The 25980-nt window shown below is 46.5% G+C and overlaps 1 protein-coding gene across 1 annotated transcript; it reads right to left on the reverse strand.

Moving 5' to 3' along the window:
• Positions 1-1176: 1176 nt before the first annotated feature.
• Positions 1177-24613, reverse strand: C21H6orf132 (chromosome 21 C6orf132 homolog). Its single transcript, XM_077839326.1, has 5 exons — positions 24475-24613; positions 15477-15592; positions 6906-6981; positions 2329-5512; positions 1177-1282 (listed from the first exon to the last, which is right to left on the reverse strand). The coding sequence occupies exons 1-5, from the start codon at positions 24611-24613 to the stop codon at positions 1177-1179; spliced, it is 3621 nt and encodes a 1206-aa protein (XP_077695452.1).
• Positions 24614-25980: the final 1367 nt, after the last annotated feature.

The following is a 25980-nucleotide window of genomic DNA, read 5'->3' on the forward strand; positions in this document are numbered from 1 at the left end:
AAAAATTAGCTGACCCCAAAGTAGGCTAAAACTACATCCTTTATGAGAGATGAATTTATAGGGAAAAAAAAGTTGCTTAACTGTTTGGAATGGGGCATTTATGGGGCATTCTTCTGAGGGACAAGAGAACTGTAAAACTGTACACAGTTTGTAAGTCACAGTGATGTCCATTAGTATGGACAGAATTTAAGGACAATTATCACTTAGTGTCTTCCAGCTCCAAAGTACTTTACAAACCTGAACCAGTTAATCCTCTCAGCAGGCCTCTGAAGCAGGTGGTCATTAGCATTAGCACCACTTACAAATTGGCTAAATGAAGACAAGACATTAAGGTCCAAATTTTCAGAAGTGGCTTTTAAACTTCCACACCTCCATTTCTGGCTGCTCAATGAGAGAGCCCGAAGGTGATTTTTTTCCTGAAATGATGAAGCACCTACAGCTCCCATGACCTTGGGGGTCAAGACAGGCCCTCAAAAATCAAAAGCCACTTTTGAAAACATGCAGCTAACTGATGTGCCCAAGGCTAGTGAGGGAATCTGTGGCAGAGCTAAGATTAGATTCTAGTAGTTCCAGGTCCTCCATCCTCTGCTCTGATCATGTCTCTCACTGTTCTGTTAAAACTCCCTATTTCTACATCCCGTTTTTAGCATATCTGGATTCAGTCACCTTCCCCTTGTCATGCAGGTTCCCAGTGGAGTTTTTCCCCTCTTCCAAATAAATTGCATTTAAAGTAGGTTTAAAATGGAATTTAAACAAAAGAAAATCACTAATGAGTAATTTTGTATCACGTGCTTTTAAACAGCATGCAGGGCATGTTCTTTCCTTTACATTTTAAAAGCCCTAATACACTAAAGCATTTACCTAATGGTCCTGTGGGGGAGAGATAAGGCATTCCCCTAAGACAACAGTACAGCAACTGGTCCTCTCCAGTAACTACTCTCCATATTTGTTTTTTTGAGAAGGGTTTTAGTCTCACCCTCACTCCCAATAATTTACAAGCAGTGCATTTACAGGATGCTCTGGGAGCCATGGCAGACCCTTATGCTCCGACAGCACTACTCCTGGGTAGACTTCATCATTACTGACACGTCAAGGTCAATCCTGCGTCACGCCACGTTGGAACAGCCTTGTGGGGTTTATGTAACCGGAGGCAGCAAAGCAGCCTCCTGAACCAACTTATCGATGGCTACCTTGGTACGTGTAGGAAATCGGCTGCCGTGTCCCAGGCCTGACAGTGAAGGTGTTCACAGGAGAACTGTACTGTGGGTTGCCCTGGGTAGGCCTGAGGGAGGAAACAAAGGAGGAAGTCATCAAAAGCCATGGAAGCCATTTATAAAACAAAGCAGCAAAGCATCCAGAAGGGGTGGGGGCAGGCGTAAGTGTGTTCCTGTAGATATATTTCATTCTGCACCCAGGGAGAGCAAGCTTCGGTGCCTGTTGCCATAGTATCCAACAGCCCAAATCTGAAGACACGCACGCAGGAACAGATTGGCTAGGGCAATCCTTAACCACTCCTCCATCTGCACGGCCTGTACCAGTGGGCACACTGTGCCTTTAAATGTGCACCATTCCTTTATCTGAGGGTGCAACAAGACATACCTACAGTGCCCTAGCAAAGGAATCCCTCTGCTTGTGTTTTAAATCTGCTTCAAAACATGCTCTAATTAAAGCCGATTCAGGAGCATGCTCCTTGGGAAGAATACACACATGGAGGGGACACACCTCTCCCTGCTTTGCCAGCAGAAGAGCCTCCGGATTCCGGGAAGAAGCTGGATAAGGCTTGTTCATAGTGCTCTTTCTGGCATGTCTCTGTATTGCGACGCTGCCCAGATGCCCCAATCAGGATTGAGACCCTGTTACGAGTAGGCATAGTGCAAATGTGGAGCAAGGCATGGTCCTGTTCCCTGCCCTGCCCGTCCTGCTCTTCAAACAGACTGCTTCAACTTGGGGATATTTTTCCCTTAAGCAAACCCTCTCCACCCTCCAGAACAAGTTATAATTAGAGATGGGCTGAGGGGGCTTTGCGTGGAGCCAGACAGCGCCTGGGTCAGAGGGAAAACCAGCTGAAAGTCAGGCCTAGGACTGAGGTGGAAGGAAGAATCAGGTCTTGGGTTTGAGTTAGAGAGAGCACCAAAGATGTTCTCAAAAGACGTCAGTTGCACCTGCTCCAGTATGAGGGGAGAACCCTCTTCCTCTCGGATGTGACCCAGAACGAGAACCACAGACATGGGTTCAGACCTGGGGATTCAAATTGGATACCCCTCCCAGCCCCCCATTCCAAGGGGTTCCAGCATCAGCCCACCTGCCCTTGCAATAAGTGGAATGTACCTGCTGGTTGCTGCTGCACTGGCGGCAGAGTAGTCCCCATTCTGCCCTTTATACTTGGCGTTGTTCATGGTGTTGTTATAAGACCTGGTTTTCCCAGGGGGCTCCAGTGACATCCGCCTGCCCTGCGTGCTGCTGGGAGCACTCCTGTGGGTGGAGCTGACCCGGCACATCCCCTCCGCAGCCTGGGAGCCATACCCCACTATGCTGTGGCCATAGGTCACGGGTGTGCTAACGTTCCTGGAGGATGTGGATGTTCTCGTGTAGGACCTATCGGGTTCAGACACGTACAGGCGCTTCTTGATCAGCGGGCGGCTGTCTGGGCGGCAGACAGGAGGGCCAGTGGAGTAACTGCCACCTGGGTAATGTTGACTGAAGCCGCTAGTCCTCGTGCTGCTGTCTGGGGCCATTTTGGAGGGCAGGGCGTAACTGTTAGCATAGCCGTAGCTTGGGCGTCGGATATTCTGCTGCCTTTCCCAGGGTTGGCTGTAATCTGGGAAACTGGGGTCTCTGCAGCTCTCTGCCACGTTTGAAGAAGCATCCTCGACCCTGTTGGCGTCATTGCTGAACTCTGGTGGTGGTGGGATGATCTCGTAGTCAAGCTTCTCTCCATTCTCTTCCTCCTCCTTGGTCAAGGAGCTAGGAGGTGAAGAGACAGAGTACAGGGGAAGGTCAGCTTTGGGGGGAAGGTCTTGCAGTCTCAAGTGGCTGGACTCCAAGAGGCCTTGAACTAAACTGGAGGCACCAAACCTCTCTGGCTTGGAAAGGCTCTGGGACTCCCCAGTGCTAGTTTTCTGCATGCTCTGGCTTTGCTCAGAAGTGCTGGAGAACGACAGTGGTTTGTAGTCCCTCTGTCCTGGTTCCGAGAAGCCCAGTGCCTTGCCTTCAGGTGTGACCATCCTGTCATGCTGCTTGCCCTCCAACAGGGCAGGGGACGCCTTCTGTGGGGACTTTGGTACCACCACAAAGGAGTAGGGCTTGGATTCACTGAAGTAGAAGTTGGTCAAGCCACTTTCTGACTGGCTGCTGCTGCCGCTACTGGATTTCTCGGATAGCTTAAGGGGGTGTTTTTTGGACAAATAACTGTTCTGGCGGGAGGCAGATTGCCTGCCTCTTTGGGCCCGCTGTTTTGCGGCCAGGAGGAGAGCCATTGGAGAGCCTTTCTCCACCTTTTCTCCTGTGACAGGGTGGATCAGGGCATTGTCATCCTCCTGGTCTGCATTCATGGAGGAAGAGGATGGCTGTGAAGGCACCCCTGGCTTCTCAGCAGAGCACAGGATTGTGCCTCTTTCTGCATCATGTTTGTTTGTATTGACTGGCCCCTCCTCCACAGTTTGGGAGGGGGTCAGAGAGGACAGACTGTCTGTGGAGCTGGTCTTGGCCCGATGGCTCTTGTATTGGACAAGAAAAGTGTCTGTGTGTGGCCCAGAGGTTTGTGTGGGAGAGGTAGCCTCCATAGAGGAGAGTGAAGAGGAGGCTAGAACAAAGAGTTGGTCCTTTGGTTTCTGAGGTGGGTCTGGAGACTTCTGAACATGGTCAGACAGCAGGTATCCCGAAACAGGGTTTAAGTTCTCCAAAGTCTTATTACTGGTGAGGGCAATGAGAGTCTTAGGATCCTCCTGCATCTTCTCAACTTCCACTGAAGCTGCTGTGGGTGGGAGCTGATTGGCTACAGGTTTTGGCAGCCTGGAGTCACCAGAATTTGTCTGGCTGCTTCCAGAATTTAGGGTAACTCTGTTTGTGCCTGAACTGTGTCTGTGATTTGTAAGTCCTGTTGGTGGTTTACCTTCCTTTGTTGGTGAGAGTAGTGCTTCCAGCTCGTTCCTGAATTTCATAACACTGTTTGCTTGCGTGCTGGTGGGTTTATTGCCTGGAGCAGAGAAAACCGAGGAGGAGTTCTCTTTTGTAGTGAGTGAATTAGCAGGGATCTTCTCTTTCCTTTCACTTTCCCCCCCTGCTGGTAACTGTGGATCCTTCAAAGTAGGTTTAGCTTGTCTTGACCCAACAGAGCTAAACCTATCATTGCTAGCATGGTCAGTAATACTGTTGGTAGGTCTGGCATTTATGGGTTTATCCAGCTGTCTCTCCTCCCTTTTCGAAGAAGAGGACAGCAGGACTGATAGTTCTTGCCTCAGCCTGTTCAGATTACTGGGTTCCTTCCAGTCATCATCAGATGATGTGTAGTCTAGAGAGGGCACGTCCGATTCCTCCTCTGCAGCAGGAAGCTCAGATTTTGGACTTAAGTCCTTTTCAGCTTTCTCCAGCGGGACCTTTGCTGCCTCTGACAATGAGGACTGATAGCTATTAAAATTAGTCCCTTTGCCACAGTCTGACCCTGGTCTTGGGCTCGCGGGTTCTGGGATTTGCCTGATGGGCTTTGTTACTATCTGCCTATCCAAGGTAGATTTCTGCTCAGCTTCTCCAGCTAAGTGCACCTTGGCTGCAGGTCTGATGGTGAAGCTCGGCGGAAGGGGAGGGCGGGTGCGAGGCTGTCTGGAAATAAGCCCATCTTCCTCACAGGGATCTTTTTCTTCCATGGAAATGGATGAAGTTCTCACCGGGGCAGCGGGAGGTACTTTTAATGATCTGGGGAAAGTTAGGTGAGGTTCTGGGGCGGACTTGGTCAGTGACTCTTCCTTCTGGTGAGAGGCTGGTGGAGTGGTGACAGCGAGAGAGGGGGTGCTGGCATTTTCCCTGGCGTCTGTCTGCCTCGTGTTCAGAACCGTTTCCGATTTCCACTTGGAGACACCGTTCGCGATGGGAGTATGAAGCAGGGGAGGGGCTGGAGGCGGCAGGGGAGGGGCCGGAGGTGGCAGGGGAGGGGCCGGAGGCGGCAGGGGAGGGGCCGGAGGCGGCAAAAAGGCAAGCGGAGGTGCTGGAGGAATGAAATCCGGAGGGAACAGCGGGCTGGGAGAAGGTAACGTTGAAGACGAAAGCAGAGCTGGAGCCACGGATGGCGGAGATGCCGCCGTTGGAGGCGGTGGTGGAGGAGGTCCTGTGCACAGTGGAGGCAGTGGTATTTCCGTCGGTGGGGGTGGGGGTGTCATGGAGGGTGGAGGCGGGGGTGGGGCCATGGAAGGAGGTGGAGGAATATCATTGTCCAGGTAGTCTCTCTCAAAAGCTTTTGGCCGCAGGTCTCCAACCGACTTGTACATTCTGTAGTTGCCATTGATTTGGGGCCTAAGGCCTATGGGAAAGAACACTGGTATTAAACACATTGCACATGGGCAGGGTCCATACGGAGAACATCTCCAGCAAAACTGTCCTTCTAAGAAGAACCAAGTGTCACAAAGCCAGCTAGAAGCATTTCATTTAAAACAACCTGATTAAAAATGATTTTAGCAGCAACACAGCCATTGCAACTCACTTGTTAATAGCGTGCTTGCGTTCAATACATCTTTAGGAGATGCCCAGAATAAGAGCCTGATTTTGCAACTAAAATCCCAGGGGCAGACCCTAATGAAGCAGGTATAGCTTGTACCAGACTCTCTACGGAGTAGATGAAATATACTAATCTCTAGGTCTTTAATCTTGAGGGTCCTCAGCACCCTCAACTGTTGACTTCACTGGCAGTTGAAGGCACCTAGCACCTCCTTAGGTGTCCTGGATAATACTTGTAAACCTTTCAGCCCCGGTGGAATTAGTCATCTGAAAAGCCTAGTTCATAATTATGCTAACATAAGAGTTGTATCTCACCACTAAGAAAAAAAAATGGATTGAGCTTTTTCTTAAAAAACAAGTTGAGGTTAATAGACAAGAGAAGGTCTCTTGGCTTCTTTCTGCACTGGGAGATCCTGCAATGTATTTTGTGCTCATTTGGTTATGAAAATTGGAGAGGAATTAATAAAAAATAAAGAAACTGTAGACCTCTATCAGATTCTTCCATAACTTATGGAATATTGATAGTGGTTCATGAGTTTTAAGTTAGCAATTGCTACTGACTTATTTTGTATTGTACTCTCCCTCAGAGCTCTCTCTGTCTTTTCTGGTGCACTGATTTTCATATAAAATGTATCAAACCAGATAATCTGGGTCCACAAAGGAAACAACTAGAATTAGATTGTTTCAGGACTCCCAAGGTCTTATGTAATACTGATCAGAAAAGCATATTCAGTCTCCTGGCTTCTTATTATCACAGTCACTATCTAAAGTCAAGACAAAATTTAGTTACCGCCTATGCTTCCCATTGAATAAGGGAACAAATTAAGCAACCAAATTTCCATGTCAACAGTGTAATAACTTTATATATTTTTAAAACTCTTGATAGTTGCCATGGTTGCATCACAGAAGAAACTAACCCAACATGCTTTGCGGGTGTTGGCTTCATCTGATGAGAGCATCTCATAACTGTGTTTCACTCCTTTTCCCTAAGGACACTTGGAATCCTCCTCAAGAAAGCCAGCAACTGAAAGCTTGCTCAGTTTGTGTGGAAACACAGGAGACCAAATGCTGATACCTCGGTAAATTGTCTTCAGCCAAACTAGTTGCACGATTAAGGAACGGTGATGGCAACATACGTGGATCTGTGCATTAAAGCCATTTTAAGGGCTTTGAATACCTCAGCAGAGAGGACACCTTACCTGGAGATGCTGTTTCTTCAAAGCACTCCGGCACAGAAGGGGTTGGTACAGCCACTCCATGTGTCTCCTGGGTGTTCTGAAAGGGTTTAATAAGCAGATGGTAAGAAAACTCACAACAGTATATACACAGCACCTAGTACAATGGGGTCGCGGTCCATTACTGGGGCTCGAAGGCACTACTACAGTACAAATAAATAATAAAAACACCTCAAATACCCTGGGTATAAAGTGCTGGGCATGAGTTTTACCCATGTTATGTCATCTGAATCTCAGCTTTTAGTTATATATGTTCCTAGGCCTCCTGGTTGTGAAGAAAAGCTTGAAAACATGACCTGACAGCGTAGTGATGTCTGCCTGCAAGTACAGACAACCTCCCACCAGAGAAGTAACATCAGCTATTGCCAGAAAGCTACCTCCGTTGGTGCATCCGCTGCTGGCATGGTGGCCTTGGGAAGCACACTCGTTGGGAGTGGACTTGGCACTCCAGATTGCCTTATTCCAGCTCAGGGCACGGGTGAAGATAGACTCCACCAAGCAATGGTAGTCGCTCACCAAAGTTCACACGCAGAGGACACTGATTCACTGAAGAAATGATATGAATTCCATCCTCTGGAGGGGCTGTGGCATTCAGCACAGGCTAATAAGTTAAGTACCACTGACATTGTCCCACCCACCCACCCCCAACCCTCATTGGTTTGCATTCCTCTCTCTAGTTAGCACCGAGGACTCACCGTGAAACCCAGCTGAAATTGCTGAGTCTCAACTATTTTTGCATCTGCACTGCAAATTCAGAAGCATTTTGATGCAAAACCAAAACACGAGCTGGCCCAGGTGCCCAAATCTTAGTGACCCTGCCGAGCTTCAGGCTTGTGAAGCTGTCTGAAGCCAGGGCGTGCAAAAGTTTTTGTCAGCTCCAGTTCATGGCATTTTCCTGAGAAGTGGCCTCATTCGTGGCACTTTCAACTAGGCTGAAATGCTGAACAAGGGCCTCCTATGCCTCCCAAACACAAACAGCCCAACCTGCCCCTCCAGTGACTCACTGTGACGATCATTCAGCAAAAGCGTTTAAAGTTTTTGCGGCTCACTAAACACACACTAATGCGTGAAAATTAACAGATCAAGCCCTGCCAGGACTGGAACTCTGTAATTCCTGGACCAACACTTTACTCAGCAGTTTTGAGCCTCGGCTGTACCTTCTCGAGACTTCATTATAGACATTTCAGGCTCAATTCATCCTCACCAGGCACCGCGTGCAGTCATCTACACCTTGTGCGAAGTGCTACCAAATCAGAACAGTGGTGTTATACACCCACTTTGCTGTGACTGCACAAAGGGCTGGACAAGGCTGAATTGGGCCATTCTGTACCACGGTACAGAGAAATTTATACCAGTCAGATGGTTCCTGTAACAGGAGTGCTCTTTATCGATAGAAAACATACATTGTTAACAGATAAAGAGCCAGCAGCTAGCACTCAAGAACAGATAACACAGTTCCCGGGTTTTGTAGGACCCATAAAATGTGGTGGTGTGCACTGCCAATGGCTTCTTCTAGGCAGCTCTTTACAGTCCTTTGTGCAAAGAGAATGTTGCCCTAAGAGCAGCTTCCACCATTGCACAGCGTGGCTGTGTTTCTTATACAACCCCCTGGATAATGCTGTAGCCAGTGCCCTTTGCCATTTGTTTGGCAATATTGTTACTATTGCAAGAGATTGCAGTTGGGTTCCAAGGTCCCAACGGCCAAAATTTCATTTTAACACATAATCTACTCCACCATCATAAACACGTCGAGAGTCTAGATTAACTGGCTGTAAAGGCTCTGGGTGTAAAAAGAAAGCAGAGTGGGATAATTTAGAAACACAGGAATTTCCAGAGCAGTAGCACATATAGCCCAGTCTCCTGTCTCTGAAGCAGCCAGCACCAGCTGCTTCAGAGAAAGGGGCAAGAACCCCATGGTAGGCAGTTATGGAATAACCTGCCCATAGGGAAAGCTTCCTCCTGACCCCCAATAGTTACAGGTTGGCTTGTGCCCTGCAGCATGAGGGTTTGCATTTCTCACTGCAGCCACTGTGGCTGCATGGAGCCATCAGGGGATTTTTCTGCAGCCACAATAGCCTCCTGGGCTGAGATTGGGCTGGGGCATGGTGGCAAAGCAGTGGCCCCTCCCTGTAGTGTCCAGCTGTTGCTCCTGGCTGCCTTGGTGTTTGCTGGCACCACCAGCGAGGTTGGGATCAGCGCCCTGCACCATGCAGCCTCCTGAGGGCTCCGAGCAGCGTCTCTGCAGACACATGGGGCCAGCATGTGTGCTCAGCGGGCTTTGGGTTTCAGCCCCTGGGCTTTGGCTCTGGGCTTCAGCCCAGTGCGGCGGGGCTTGGGCTTGGAAAAAATTGTGAGAGTGGCTACCAGCAAGGGTTAGTGGCCACACCCTGAGGCCACCAGAAAAATTGTTCTAAGAACCAGATACCCTGTTATAGTCAAAAGAAACATTACAATTGTTTGCATTGTGTTTTCCACACCACCTGATAATTATACATACAGTGAATGAATACATGTTATTAAAAATATCTTCCTTCCTGGATTCTACACAGATCCAGAACATTGCTGGCTGTAAATTGAAATCTGACCATTGTCCTGCAATTTCACACGCACCTTTAGACACTTGAATGCTTAGGATTGTCAACTCCACCCACTCTGAGTGTTGCTAATATGTAACAAGGATGGGTTTTTTGCAAAAGCTGCCTTGGCCTGGATTCATGAATGCCAGCTGGCTCCTATTTACATTAATGCTGCCAGGAAAGGGAGGTCCACTGAGGACTATAATATTGCCCAACTCACAAGAGTGCTATTAAGCTGTCTCACTCAGGGATCAAAGTTTATGTCCCAGAGAGATCACACTCAGCAGCAGCAGGTAGGATGGGGAAGGAATGGCTGACTTGTTTTTAAAGCACTCCGTTTTTAGTCTGTGTTGGGAGCAGCCACCAGAAGTGGCAGAGAAACCCAAGAGGCCCTCCCAGAGAGAAGACAATATAAATGAACGTGGCAAATAATTCCCCCACCCCCATTCTCACCCAGAGTTTCCTACCAATTCTTGACCAAATGGAAAATGCATATATTCCCTCACTGTGTGCTTTACGGAGTCCCAGTCGCAGCCTTCAGTGCCTGCCCTAAACTGATCATGGCACAGTCAGAAGACCATCCTCCTCAGGCCCAAAATGTATGTCAATATTCAACTGACCAGGCACATTAACAGTGGTGAACAGGTTGACTACTTTTAAGGCATCATGTATGAACCTCTGTCAGAGGCCGACTGCCGGGCTAGATGGACTTCTGGCTGTTCCCATGGAGAACATTCTGTGGTTCTTGGAGATACACACGTTAATGGGAAGGAACTTTTTGGGCAAGAACCTTAGCTTTGGTTGAAGGGCTAAGGAGAAGAAAGGGGAGAAGGAAGCATTTCAGGATTTCTCCCCCTTTGCCCTTGCCCAGTGGCACCTCTCCAGCTGAAGATGTCAGGCCATGACTTCAAATAGAATTTCCTTGAGGTCTGCAACTTTGCCAGCAAAAGTCAAACAAAGAGGCGTCTAAAGGCATTTCATACAAGCTAGCGTGGCCTTCTCTGGTACAGCCATGAAAGCATAAGGAAGGCGACAAATGAAAAACCAGCAATTCTTAGCTATTCCACATTGCTTTGAATCTCAGGAGTGCAATACACATAGTAACTTGTTAACAAGGAAATTGAATGATTTCTAAGCATTCATTTGCCCCTGCATTCTGAGAGATGCACGTGTCACAGGCTAGATTACAGGGACACACCCCTACGGAAATGAAGAAGGCGGCCTATATTTTCAAGTGTCCAGTAATTGTAGGGTGTCCAATTTTTTGAGATGTTAAAATGATGTTTCAGGGTCCTGTCTGAGCACCTGCTGTTCCCAGGGAATTCTTTTGGGGTTGTCGGTGCTCTGCACCTTAAAATTAGCCCCCACAATGTCACATGTTTGTCTTCCAAAAATGGAGGAAGCCCAAGTCAGTGGCCTCTCTTGACAATGCTGGCCATAGCAACTGCATGTATTTGCTAGGCACGTGACTAGCTTTACTCAGCCTCCCTCTGACTCATGGTGAGGTGCTTCTACTCTCTTGAGCGGTTCGCTTAGAACCAGCATTTCAGGTTTGAGGAGGTTTTCTGTGCCCTGAGCACCCAGCTTGGGATGAGCGTTCATTGGCACACGAAAGCACTCCTTCATGACTGTGGGACAGAATTAGGTCGTCCCTCTCCAGGGAAGCTTCTATCACCCTTCAAATGCTGAAGAGAGAGCTTGCCTGACTTTACTTTGCCCGGATCCACTATCTCCTGTCACAAGGACCTATACTTCCTTCATTTGGAATGACTTTGGTGCATCTCATTGTGGTTCCCAGAGGTAAAAGTCTGTAGCAAAAGATGACTCAACAACTAGCCCCCATTTGTGGCAATCTCAGAGAGGCTGAGGGCTGACTGAGCTCCCTCCTAATCCCTCTTGGTGACTCCTCCAAGTCAGGGGTGAGGCACAACCAGGAAAGCCCCCTCCGCTGCTGCCCCTGCTTGGTGGTTAGCTAGTGTGCTTTGATCTCCAGGGCTGTCAAGGCAGCACCTTGCACTGGCAATGAGAATGGAGGAAGTTGTGTGAGGTGCAGGCTGTTGACCACTGAAGAAAGAGCCACTGCTCCCAAGAGTACATGAGTTGCAAGTACTCTCTCATTAAAGTGCCTACTGGAAAACATCACCCCTGGTAGCAAGGCCACTGCTAAATGCCATAAGGGTTCATGTGGGAAGGAAGTTAGTCTTGCAAGGGAAAAAATGTCATACAGAAAGGAATGCTGAAGAGATCTGGGCACAATTCCAGGGCAGGCTGTACACAAACCCTAAGCCACTTTCAATATTGACTCACGATTACATCTACGTCAGCCTCCCAAAGCCCTGGCAATACAGAATATCAGTTGCTGTGTGAAAAGAAGGGGCTGTAGATTAGAAAATTGCTTATGTGAGGTGTGTTACAGCAAGGCCTCAGGAGCAGGAGAGTGGGTCTCAGCTCCGTTCATTTCACATCACAGCTAGAGCTGGGTGAAAAAAGGCAAGGTTATTATGCAAAGAAAAAAATGTTTAAATTACATTTTTCATTTAATTCAATTTAAAAAATTTAAAAACAATTTTTTTCTACCTTTGTGAGAAAACCCCCTACTCTCTCCTCGGTACCCCAATTGGAAAAAAAAATTGAAGAGTGTGAGACATATCCTTCTGCAATTTCAAAAAATGAAGACAAAAATTAAGTTTTTCTGCAAAAAATTCAGTCACTGACCCCCCCTTTTTTTGGAGGATAACTTAATTTGCCAGTGTTAAGAAATCCCATTTGCTTCCCCCCCGCACCCATCCCAGTCTTGGCAGGGGTCATGTGACACAGTGTAAGCATGTGTTCACCACGCCTCCCTGCTATAGAAACACTTGGGCCAGAAGTACCTCTACACTGTTCTGCTGCGTGTGTGTGGGATGCAGGGAAATGCAGCCGACATTCAACAGGCAGGACAGCTCTCATTTCTCTCTGATGCCAGACAGACTGAGTGACAGGGCAGCAAAGCAGGGAGGGAGAGACGCTACTTGAAGAGCTTACAGGGCAGGTTCTTGCTGCCTGCAAAGCACAGCTGGGCTGCCCTTCTTTTTAGCCTTCTCAGTGACTCATTCCTTTGGTTTCTCCATTTATAGTTAGCCTTTTATATTTAAAAAAGGGAATTCTGAGAGTGCAGAGAAGCCAGGAAGCATCGGGGGCGGAGAAACACCATGACACTTATTGGAGGATGAGGGACTATGTCTGATGGCTCCCATCCTGTAGCCAAATAGTGCACCAGAGAGGTCAGCACAGGAGCAGGTGAGAAAGTTGCATTGCGGGGGCCGAATAAGAGGATGGCTCTGCATGTTTATTCCAAAGGACATTTGTGCTGCAGAGACCTATTTATTCCCCCTGCTTCTTTCCCCCTTGCAGCCCATTTCAAGCAGAGGCAGAAGGTTGGGTGTGCCACAAGCATGGATCTCCCCTGGAAAATTGGCCGCACAGGGTTCCCAGGCTTGTTCTCTCTCTTTGATTCCATACAAGATACAATTTTTAAAAAGTTTTTCCAACTAAAAGCCAACCCTGCAAACTCAGTCTGAGCTCTGCCAATCAAGCAGGGTTCTCTCTCTCTGGTGCGATCACTTTACGAAACTTTCTGCAGGTAAGTCATGCCCTCCGTGACACCTATGCAGCTCCATTGCTTCCTTATTATTCCTTCAACAACACCGGTATAATCCCACAGCCTCCTAATTGTTCCTTTAATGACACCTCTGCAACTCCATTGTCTCCTAATACCCATAGTAACACCTGTACATCTCCATTAATATTTACTCAACCCAGTCGCTGTCAATGCACAGGTGTAATAACTGACTGAAAAGTAGTAAATGTAGCTATGCTGACGATGCAGAAGAGCAACAGAATCTGGCTCGTTCTCTCTTAGCTACGTCAGCTCTTCAGGGCTAAGAATACATGATTTGCATGACCAGACCAGTATCTGGTAAGAACAGTATCCTACCTCTAGCAGTGACCCATGTCTGGTACATTTCATGTAGTTCAGCTATCCCGTCCCCGTAATACACCTAGGCAGTTGTGCCCTATTCCACATGCCTTGTGGGACTGGACCCTTGGGAAGGCTCATCATGCAGGGAAAAATATACTCAATACTCATAACAAATGGGGAAATTTTACTGAATTTGCAAGAAATACTCTCTCCTTCCAATTCCTGAGGTAGACAGAGACTCTTCTGGAGATTCTTTGGGGATCCCCATATCTAGCCCTGCTGACCATACCTCCTAATTTTAATGCTAGCATCCAGTTGCTATGCAAGTGCTGCTAATCCTGTCTGAGAGAGTCCCTGTCCCAAGGAGTTTATATAGAAGGACCTGTCTAGAGGTTACGTAAAGGTATGGGAGAACTGTCTGACAGTACAAACAAGCGAAACTGATGCACCAAGAGCAAAAAGCCCAAGAGATCCCAGGGAAACGTTCTCAGCCTCACCCATCATGGAAGAGCTCCAAGTCACGGGCACAGAGCAGCAGCTACCCTTGGTTTTTGGTGCACTCCCTGACTTTGATGTTAAGCAGCTGTGGCAGAGCTGAGCACGTATGTGGCTTGGTACACAGGGAATGAAACAAATACAGAAGCTATTTCTATGGGGTTAATTCAACCTGACGTAGACATACCAGTCTTTCCTCCCTCTCAGCTCTCTGGGTTACATGCTCCCCTTAACAGTGAGGATGGCCAAAGTCACGATGACCATCTTAATGCAACCCGTGTTATACAGGGGAGGAGGGAAGGAGCTGATGCAGAACCCCCAAGTGGCATTTGCTGAATTTGGGCCAATTTAAATACATGACTCAAGTTTTTAATTGGGACGGGAGTTTTGTGTGCATCCTGTCCTGGGCATGGTTTGAGGCTCTGGAATGAACTCAGGACCACCACAAACCTTCTCCAAGTGCCACATGTATTTCTTTGACCTGCCTTCTCTAGTATAAACACATAACAACGGGTATATTTATTTAACAAGAAAATTCACCACACATCTACCAACACAAACACTCCTCTGCACACATTCCTCCTCCTGGAGAAAGGATGAGAGAAACAACAACATGTGACAGATATGTAGTCACGTTGCTTAATGCACTACTGGAAGGCACTCAGATAAAAACCTATCTAGAATAGAACAGAACAGTGATAATTCTTTATTCAAGGGTTATGTCCCTGTTACAGCAGCCTAGAGGATCGTTCAAAATATCCTGCAAAAAGGGTCTGATTCTCTAGGTTTTTAAAGTAATTTCTACAGTAGTTTAATCCCCATGAATTGTATAGGGTTCTCCCATCACACACTGGAAGGAGAATTTGTTTTTGGAGCTAGCAGGCACTGATCCACACATTGACCCATAAATATCATTTGGTGTAAAGTCCTGCTATACCACATCAGGACACTGACTGCTCCATTGTTCCATTCAGCTCAAGGGGTTTTTGCTCATTTACAGCATCCCTGCTTAGAGCTTTGCCAATTTCCCTTTCCCCACTACTGCTTCATGACCTCACTTTACTAATGAGTATCTCATAACTGAGCCAACGAGAGGGCATTACCAGTAGCGGTCAAATCAGAATACTGTACTCACAATCTGATCCTGATTTGCTACCAACACATTGAGCCTTGTATTTGCACCAGAAATGCTAATGCAGTTTACCAAGTTCATGACCAATGTAACTTACCTCACCTCACAGCTTCCTAGCTGGCTATTTTTCCTGTGTCCATCATAAACTATGAGCTCAGCTCAGATTTCAGTTCCTGCCTGTACCCATCATCATTAAAAAGTGGTTTTGCTTCCACTCTGATTTTCTTTCTGCATATAGATGATGAGAGATATACCGAGCACCCCACCAATCTAGCTGGTTCTAAACACCATTTGCTAGAGTGGCAGAGCGAGCTCCTTTAACCTTGCACCAGCTGTGCAGGAATGTAATTGGGGATGTGGAAAATACTCACAAGGGGCATGAAGGTCAGTAACGGTCGGACTCTTGGCCGAGGCTTAAGTGTTGCTGTTCCAGAATCAGTCACTGTCATAACGCGATTATCCTCATAGTACAGTTCAACAACATCGCCTAAAAATAAGGAGAATAGAACCTGTGAGACAGGAATAAAGCTAACTGCTGTTAAAACCAAACACCGTCATATAAGAAGGCCTGGTCTACACTATGAGGTTAGGTTGAATTTAGCCACATTAGGTCGATTTTATAAGCAATGCGTCTATACAACCAACCCCATTCCGCTGACCTAAAGAGCTCTTAAAATCAGCTGCTGTACTCCTCCCTGACGAGGGGACTAGTGCTCAAGTCAACCTTTCTGGGTCGAATTTGGGGTACTGTAGATGCCGCATCGTGCCATTTGATGGTATTGGCCTCTGGGAGCTATCCCAGAGTGCTCCAATGTGACCGCTCTGGACAGCACTTTCAACTCTGATGAACTAGCCAGGTAGACAGGAAAAGCCCCAGGAACTTTTGAATTTCATTTCCTGTTTGGTCAGCGTGGCGAGCTCGAGCGGAACAGGTGACCATGCAGTCCCCCTAGAATAGCAAACGAGCTCCAGCATGGAGTGAATGGGAGATACTGGATCTGATTGCTATATGGGGAGAAGAATCTGGGCAAGCAGAACTCCAATCCAACAGAACAAATGCTGATATATATAGCAAAATCGCACAGGGCATGGTTAGGGTGACCAGATGTCCCCATTTTATAGGGACAGTCCCAATTTTGGAGTCTTTTTCTTATATAGGCTCCTATTACCCCCCCACCTCCGTCCCAATTTTTCACACTTGCTGTCTGGTCACCCTAGGCATGGTGGACAGAGGCTACACCAGGGATACACAGCAGTGCCACGTGAAAATTAAGGAGCTCAGGCAAGCCTATCAGAAGACAAAGGAGGCAAATGGTTGCTCCAGGTCAGAGCCCCAGACATGCCACTTCTATGATCAGCTGCATGCCATTCTGGGGTGGGGGGGACCCTACCAGTACCCCAACGCTCTCCGTGGACACCTGCAAGGTGGCAGCCTCAGGTAACACAGATGACGATTTTGTGGATGAGGAAGAGGAGGAGAAGAATGTGCAGCAGGCAAGCAGAGAATCTATTCTCCCCAGGAGCCAGGACCTTTTCCTCACCCTGAAGCCAATACCCTCCCAGGGCATATTGTTCCTGGACTCCGAAGGCGGAGAAGGCACCTCTGGTGAGTCCACATTTGTAACGACACTACAGGGATTAAAAGCAATTGTGTTTCATGTTTGATTTGATTTGAACAATTGGTATGCATTCGCGGCCAGTACAGCTACTGGAACAGTCTGTTAACGTGTCTGGGGATGGAGTGGGAATGCTCCATGGACATCTCCATGAAGCTCTCCTGGAGGTACTCTGAAAGCCTTTGCAGAATGTTTCTGGGGAGCGCTGCCTTATTTCATCTTCCATGGTAGGACACTTTTCCCTGCCAAGCCAGTAGCAAGTGGTCTGGAATCATTGCAGCACAAAGCATGGCAGCGAATGGTCCTGGGTTTTGGTCACATTCATGCAACATTCGGTCTTTATCTTTCTGTGTCAGCCTCAGAAGAGAGTGATATTGTTCATGATCACCTGGTTGAAACAGGGGAATTTTTGTAAGGGAACAGTAATCCCCTCTGTTTGGTGACCGCAGCCCCTCCTTTTAAACGGCAAACCCAACCAGCATTGGTTGCTATGGGAAAGGAGGGCGCTACAGTTTTAAACCATTCCCACATGTTATGAACGCGGAGGAAGCTAACCCCATGTACCCTTTGGCTTACCATGGCTGCCTGGAAACCGAATTCTGTTGCCCAGCCGTGTGTGATGTGTCACCATACCGGCAGGCACTCAATATAAAAGGCAAAATGCGACCTTGTACCTAAAACATAGGTGCTGTCTGCTGTGAATTGCTTGATTCACTGTGAAAGAGTCACCCTTTGGTTCTCAGAAATGGAACTTCTTAAAAAAGTCTACTTTCCCTTTCCGCCCCACCTGCAGCTGCAAATGTTTCTATGCTCCCCATACCAACTCCGTCCCTGAGGTTATCGCAGATTAGAAGGCGAATAAAATGCACTCACGATTATATGTTTTCCAAGCTCATGCAGTCCTCCTGCACTGATAGGGCACAGTTGAATGCATGGAGGCATTAGGTGGCAGAGGCCAGGTATCGAGGACACACTCTGCCAACCTAATGCACTTGGTGGGGACATGCACAATCGACTTCTATAAAATTGACCTCATTTTGTACTGTAGATATTTCCGAGGTGGTGTGGTGAATCCTAGGTCATCTCCCGCCCATTACTAGGGGAACTCCATCTGTTTGGGTAAGAAACTAAAAGTCTGGTGCTTAGCCGAATCTCTTGGGTCAGCAAAAGTGGGCTGAAGATGCCATGAGAACAGGCTTATATACGCTTTCAGGTGTTTGGGGAATCCTCAAGAGAAGGAGGGTCTTTGGTTCCAATACTTACTCACTTTGGCTCATTGGAACCTCCCTATAAGTATTTTAGGACATGATGCAAGTCAGCTTCTGTCTGACTTTTCCTTAATAGCAGGGGTTTCAGTCTGTGGGTCAGCCGGTGAGTGCAGAACTAGTTTCCCACTTGCTTAGGGGCTAAGTTTACTGCGTGTATCAGCTTTCTGGTACCATGCAGAAAGGTGCCTAAAGAATCACCATAACTAGAGCTAAATGGAAAATGTCAACAAATTAAATGTGGAGGAAGAGCCAGAACAAAATTGTCTGCAAAACTTTGTTCGCGCTTTTCTAACCAGCTCCAGTTGCAATTAATATACTGTGACCAGGGCCCTGATCCTGCGAACAAATGAGAAGTGGTTTCTATGGAGTAGACCCCTTGAACTCAGTGGAGTGTCCCACGTGTTCGGTAGTAAGACACCATATCCAGGATGTGCTCAGTGCTCTGTGTCACAGGGTGTTTGAGCTGCAGATTAAATGAGCTCTTGCTGTAGGAAGTAAAAGAAAGTCTTAATAAAAACAGGCGAGAAGAGAGAGCATCTGAGCTGAAAGAACACAGATTTATTCCAGCAGGTGGGTCTGCCGGGTTAGTTTTGCTGCTCTTCCGTATTAATCAAGGTCTGTCTCCGGTGGACCAGACTTACAAAGCTGGCATCCGTGTCACCCTTTGGGAGGGAGAAGATTCAGAAGCAACTGGGAGAAAACAGATGATTGTGCACTGAGATGGTCTCTGACATTCTCCTCAGACCCCTCCTTATGTAAAGTAGCATGGCTGGTTCCACAGCTGGATCAGTGGCTGGCAGTAGCACATGGACTTGGGGATGGCCGAGATCGACTGATGGCCTCTCTCTTTAACCCTGCCACAGAATCCCTGCTGACTCCTGACCTACTACCCTTGGCGCCTGTCCCCACCTGGACAGTTGCATATTCCTACAGGTAGGGAGGTGGCCTCCAACATGTGGGCTTTGCTGCTGGTGTTTTAGGCTGCTTTAACTCTACAACAGATCCCTGACATTTAATCGTGCAGCAGAGAGGGACAATGGACCCTTAGTGTTGCTCAGGAGTAATATCCCGGCTCCCTGGGCTTGGCACCCTGCACCGGCAGCTGCTCTTCTCAAACTCCTTACAGCGATCACCAAATGAAGCCTCAAAGGACAAGCGATCTGCAGCATCTCTCTCCCACTGAGCTTTAATAGTAGAGTCTGCAGAAGGAAGGGGCACATGAAGTAGCTTTGCAAGCAGCCACGAAGCTTTCCTTCCTGCACTTTCCTTTACTGCCCAGGCCATTCTCTAAGGCAGCCTGGAGGGCACTTTGGAAATGTTCAGAGGTAATAATGCCCTTGGTCGGGTCAACAGCAGGGATTGAACCTGGGCCTTCTAGACCTGGATGAACCATAAGGTTGGTGTCAGCAATAGTGGACTCAAACTCTTTACATGGTCCAGCCACAAAAGGGTGACTCAGGGATGTCTACAATGAAAAGAACAAAAAACAAAAACCACCCACCAAACCCATGAAAGTGAGTCTTAGAGCCCGTGCCTGCAGACTACGGCTCACAGGGATCATGCTACGGTGTTACAAATAACAGTGTAGATGTTCACACTCCAGCTGGAGGTTAGGCTCCAACACCCATCCCCCCTCACTGGGCTTCACAGCCCAAGCTGGAACAACGACACTCAAGTTTTTAGTGCAATAGCATGAGCTCCGTGAGCCTGAGTCAGCTGAGACAGATTCTGAGACTTGCTGCTACCGCAGGTTTTTTAAGTCTAGACGTACCCGAAGACACGAGTCCGCTGCATTTTATACAGACACAAACATCATTGTTTAGGCAGGGTGAGGACTGAAGTTAAACCTCCGCCCAAAAGTGTCTAGTCAATGTAAGTAGCACTAAATTGAATTTACTGAGACTCTTGTTGGGCACTCAGACATGGAGCCAAAATTCTGCTTCCACTTACTCCCAGTTTATACCAGGGCTGTCTCCAGTGGATTTATGGCTGTAGCAAAGCAGTACTTGGCAGTCAAACTCTGAATCCACCTCCACGTATCTCTTCTAAATGAATCACTTTCCACTAGCGGGATAAAGTGGGAACATGCCCAGGCCATATTTCGGTTGTTTACTGTAGGGGGCTTAGTCAAATAATGAAAAAACACAAGTAGAACACACACCCAGACATAAATAGAGATTAGGCAAAATGCTTCTTTAGTCCCTGCAAAATCCTTGTTCCTCTTGTCATCAAATTCAGAATTCAGCTGTTCCAATGCTTCCTTTCACTACATATTATAGTGACACAAAAAGGGATCAATAACACTAACAAAAGACACTCTAAGGTGCCACAAGTACTCCTGTTCTTTTTGTGGATACAGACTAACACAGCTGCCACTCTGAAATTTGAGTCTTCAAAGTACCTTACAAATAATGAAGCCTAAAGACGCCCGCCAAGTTAAATATCATTATCCCCATTTTACAGATATCCATGGCAGATAGTTGACATGACTTGGCCATGACCTCTGAAGGTGTTGGAATAAAACTGGTGAATTCCCAGTCCTCTGCTTTTACCATTGGACTACACCTCTCTTCCGATTGTTCTTTCGGACAGTAAATAGAGCCCATAATTTACTTTAATGATGTACTCTGTGACTGAATTATAGCATGAATTAATAGGCAGAGGCACCAAAGGGTGTAAACCCCACCTTTGCCAGAAGGATAGCTACTGAATAACTTGCTACCAAGAGAATTAAAGCAAAGAAGGAGAGGTTTTCTTTAAAAAAAAAAAAGAAAAAAAAAAGGTGGGGGGCGGGGGAAAGGCATGTAAAATAGACACACTCAGAGATAAAAATGGAATAAATTCCCACAAGGAAGAGTTCACACCCATTGAAGTCAATAGGATTTTGTTACTGGTTTCCATGGGAGAGAGTTCATTATGTAAATCGCTTTTTTAATTTGGGAGCATGATGCTCACACCTCAGTGCAGAGGAATCCAAGTCAGAATTCAAATCTGAGGCATGGGAGGACCATCTGATGGTCACCTTTAATTTCTGTGGATTATATGGTTAGAAAACTAGGATTGTGTAATCCATACAAACAAGTGAAAGGGACAGGTTGCATTTTTTGCTTGGAAACCTCATTATGGTTTTAATTCAATCAAGAATCTCTTTTTATAAAGGAGACACCTATTTATTTGTCTTGCCAACCAGTTTGTGTCTGAGATTGTTTGGATAGCTGGTTGCCATTATAGTCCTGCCAACAGGTGGGAATGACACCCATTCTCTGCATCTCTGTCATGTCTTCCCAGCCTCATTTTCCTCCTGATTGACCAGATCAATTGATGTGAAGCAACAGATAATCTTGTGCTGAAAGGTCCCCGACGATAACAGTCTGAGACATGCCCCAGATGGTTAGCTGGAGGAAACGTGATCCAGCAAAACAGATTGTTTGTGTTCTCAGGTCTCAGTTGTGGAGTGTGATTTGCATGCAATTGGGATCATTAATGCAAACCTCAGAAGCATATATAAGCAGAAGGAAGAAAGCAAAACATACCTATCTTTCGAGAGGAACAGAAGCAAGGAGCATCTCAGTTTTGCAAGAACCTATCTACTGGTTCTGGGTTTACAAGCCACAAATTCATGAAAAAAAATGTTAATTTTCATCAAAAATGTAGATGACATTTGTCAATTTTATTTATTTAGTAAATGGGGGGGGGGGAATCATTTGCTGACAAGCCCTGTTATTAATGCATCTCTGCTGATCTTAGACTTCTCCCCTCTTTCCGAGAAGATCTCATGGTAAACAGGTGGCCAAGGATGAAAAGGAGACTGAACACCTGGAGGCCTCCATAGAGAGCTAGCAGGAACACCACATCAGTCTTTGTTTCAACACCTGCATGGGCGAGCCTGAGTGCCGTGAGTCAGCCACAAACGCCATCCCGCTTAATAAGGCAAAACTCCGTCAGCTTGGCTGATGGCATTTCCCTAACCACATCCATCACAGGCACAAGGTTAGCAGGGATGGCTTGAGAACAGTCTGACAAGCTCTTTTCAGGCTGATGCTCAGAGCAGGATGCAGCCCTCCTGGGTTGAGGAAAAAGTTGTTCCCAGAGAACAGCCTTCAAGAGTGGTGCTGTCACCACCCACCACCCCGTGTCATCCAGTGACAGTACACAGGCTGGAGTGCACTGTGCTAAATGGCTGTTTATTTCCAGTGTTATCCCAGGTATTATTTCCAGCCGCAACAAGGACCATTGGAGGGAACGCATGCACGCTTGAGCTCCTTAAAAACAGGAACTTCCGATACAGGCCAGTGTTCAGGCCCAAGAGCTGAGTTTTATAAAAAGTTTTAGTTGTGACTTTCACTCAAATCTAATGCAACTTCACAGAGTTTTTGATTCAAACAGTTCAATTAATTTAGTAGAGAGACTGAATGGTCAAGGGTCTCCAAAATCATGTGATCTTTAAATTAAGCAAGACACCAACTGAAGCCAATAAGAGGCTGGATTACAGACCGCAAAACTTTGCCCCAAGGTTATTAAGAATTTGCAGGCTTTGAAGCATCTTTAAGAAAGGAGCTTGAATGCTTTTGATGAAAAAGGCGGGGTAATGCTTGTACTTGTATTTTCCTTGCCAGATAAACAGGATTTGCCTCTTAAAAGACCACCAGCAATCAGCATTCTCCTCTGACCTTCCTCTCCAAGTAAATGCATGAGCTATATTTTAAGACTCCACAGGAAATGGTTTCCCTTGGATTGTACTTTGGGCACCTTCAGGTATATAGTGTTTTCTGGAGACATTTGCAAATGTGACACTGCCTTGTTTTAAGAGTATCCTACGTTTGAACTAAAGCTCTCCTAAAAAGACTGTACTGTACCAGAGAATCAGTTGTGTGACTTGACAGAGGCTACTCACAATTCGTAACGTATTGTAATTTCATTGGTTGCATCACCTATGGTAGCTGTAAAGCTAGTGTCGCCCTATCTGAGGGAGGGGATGGTATTAGGCACTAAAATCAGGAATCTCTGAGTCAGTCACATGCAAAACCTACTCCCTTTTCTTGTTGCTTAACCTGTGTTTACTTAGCAATATCTCTGATGCAAAACTAGGGTGGGGATTAGCATAAGCAGTGGAGCACCTTGTAGCATATGAAACTATGAACATTCAAAGAAAGAGGCAAGATACAGGGAAGGGCTTTGATCAGGCAGAACATAGCGTTGTCTGAAATCAAAATTCAACTAAATCTGCACCTAGACTGCTTAGCAGTGAGGCAATAGCAGGCCTGGGATAAATCCACTGATAAAGTTTTTCAAGCCAGCATGTTAAGACTTATTTAGTACCCAAACATCCAAAATAAAGTATTACAATGCAAGAGCTACTAAAGGCCTGATTCTGTGACCCTTATTTGTTTGAATAAGCTTCCAGAATGGATGGATCTCAGCCTCTGCGCCAATGTCCCTTGTGCCTCCAAGGAACCCCATTGACTTGGAAGGAGACAGTCGCAGGACGGAGGCCTAATTTTGTAATTAGCCAAATGCACTGCCACTTTAAAACAAAAACCCTCCACAGGAAAAATACTTGAGTCCCTCTTTGGATTTATAGCAGTAATTAGAAGGGAACAATTTTTGAATAAAGTCTCATGGCACTTTTAATAGTGCCTATTGTCCTCATCTGAATTTCCCCAGCCTGAGATCTGGATGTAATCCCTCTGTATATCTTTAACTTTTGTCAGTGTGTCAGCTACACAGCTAAATAAACAATACTTCCACCCCTGAATTTACAAATGTTTATTGGAATCTAAAAATCCAATCCATTCCACATTCTGTTATCTGTAATTTGGTTCAGCTCTAATAATATTTATCTGATGCTATCCCACCTAAGCCTCCAGGGTGTTAAATTTACAATGAGATACAAAAAAAATCCACAGAATAAACAAACGTCACACCCCACAGTTCCTCAAAAACAAGTTACCTACAAAACACATGTCCAAAAGCTCATTTAAACCCCAAAAAAGAAATGCAAGTCAAACGTGCTAGCAAAGACTAGAACAAAGGAAGTCACGGACCACGTTCTTCAGAGATCTGAGAATCCCTTATCAAGCCACATATTAAGCTAGATTTCTCAGTTTTTGTTAGCTATTAAATTTGTTTAGAAACCTTTCATTTTTCTTGACTTTACAGAGTTTGTCACTTGCTGCTCATGCAGAGGATCACAGGTTCAAACATGTTTCCCTTTAATCTGCTCAGTCCTAACAAATACCTCCCATAGTTTCCCAAACTGCATGAATGATTAATAGGGCTCTGCCTAGCAGAATTCATACTGTCCACACCAGAGCTCCCCAACAAGGGTATTGCTGCTCCCCCACCCCACATATCTAAACTATGCCAGTCACTGCTTGGATTCAAAGCGGGAGGCTAATCAGGCCAGGTAGCACTTTGAGAAGGTGAGGGGATTTGACTTCTTTACTGCCTTTCTCCTGAAAGCCCAAATAAAGAAAGATACTAACCGGGACCACCTTTGCCCTCAGAAGTGACCTCTTGTGTGAAGATCCAGGGTGGATTTGTGGCATAGAGGGAAGTGTTGTTGGCATGTTTCTTCCCAAAGAGTTTGCTAAACGTCCCCTGCACAGACTGATTCTTCTTCATATTTGCTCAAATCCCCTGCTGTGCTCTGCTCAGGTCTCCAGTGTTTCCTTTAGCAAGACATATTTCCAGTGTGCCCTGTCACCACCCAGCTGAAGCTAAAACAGGTGTTGGTCTGCAGAGCTACCTTTTCGGCTGCTTTAAAGGTAAACACCTGAGCAGATAGAGGGCTGGCTGCTCTTACCTGGCCACACCCAACAGCAGCTCCAAGCTTGGTCACATTCCTTCCTTCCTGCTACAATGAACCATTGTTAAACTCGGCCAATCTCCAGTCCCTGCTGCTCAGGGATGTTTCGTGGATCTCTCCAAAACACTGTGATACCCAGGAGAGGATCCAACAAGTCCACAAAGCTGCTCATTTGCTCTTCTCTGGTCATGATAAAAACATTTACACTTTTCATTCTCCCTCCTGTTTTTTAGAGACAAACTAACAGCAACAAGTGTCAGTCAACTAGTGAATTTATTTCACAGCGCACCACATCTTTTATCTGTCTCTTCTAATAAGGAGACTTAAGGCTGGAGCACTGAAAAATAAATGGCCAGCAGAGCCAGTCATTTCTGTGTGGTACTACTGTTGATTAAATATCTTGGTCATCAGTAAGTGTACTTCTAACTAGTATATGCATTGAGTCAGGGTAGCAGAAGCAGATACTTAAAGTTTGTGATTTTTCTCTTTCTATCGTTACTTCCTTCTCCTCTGCCCTCCTTTGCTCCCCACTTATCTGTTTATTCATCTGTTACATATAGTCTAAATCCTGGATGGTGGGCTCTTTTGGTTCAAGACTGTATTTGCTCCCTTGTTTGTAGAGTGCCTCTTGTAATGGGACCCTAATCCTGTTTGAGGTCCTTAGATGCTACTGCAATAGAAATAAATAACAATTGTCTTAGGACAGCTAATAAGTTTAATCGTTTTGCTCCATCGTGTATTTTCCAGAATGCAAATTGGCAGCTAGAATTTAGATGGTGGGCTAATAGCTATGGGACTGATCCTGCAAGCTGATTCATGTTGGTGGGCAGGGCCCCTGTGCCTGTGCAAAGTCCTGATGCCTTCCTTCAGTGGGACTGTGTCTCAGCAGAAAAGCCTGTCTGTGCAGATTAGTTTATAGGACTGGGGCCTAAATCACAGTCTAAGAGCTAATTAAAGTTTATGGAATTCGACCACAACTATAAGAACATAAGAACTGCCATACTGGGTCAGAGAAATGGTCCATTTAGCTCAGGACCCTGTGTCTGACAGTGGCCAGTACCAGAGCTTCAGTGTATAGGAGTGTACAGAACAGGGCAATTGGAGTGATCAGCCCGTCTTCTCCTCCCAGCTCCTGGCAGCCAGAGGTTTAGGGTCACCCTGACCATCTTGGCTAATAGCCAAT

The sequence above is a fragment of the Eretmochelys imbricata genome, chromosome 21 (genome assembly GCF_965152235.1).
Source record: "Eretmochelys imbricata isolate rEreImb1 chromosome 21, rEreImb1.hap1, whole genome shotgun sequence".
In the NCBI taxonomy this organism is placed as follows: Eukaryota; Metazoa; Chordata; order Testudines; family Cheloniidae; genus Eretmochelys; species Eretmochelys imbricata.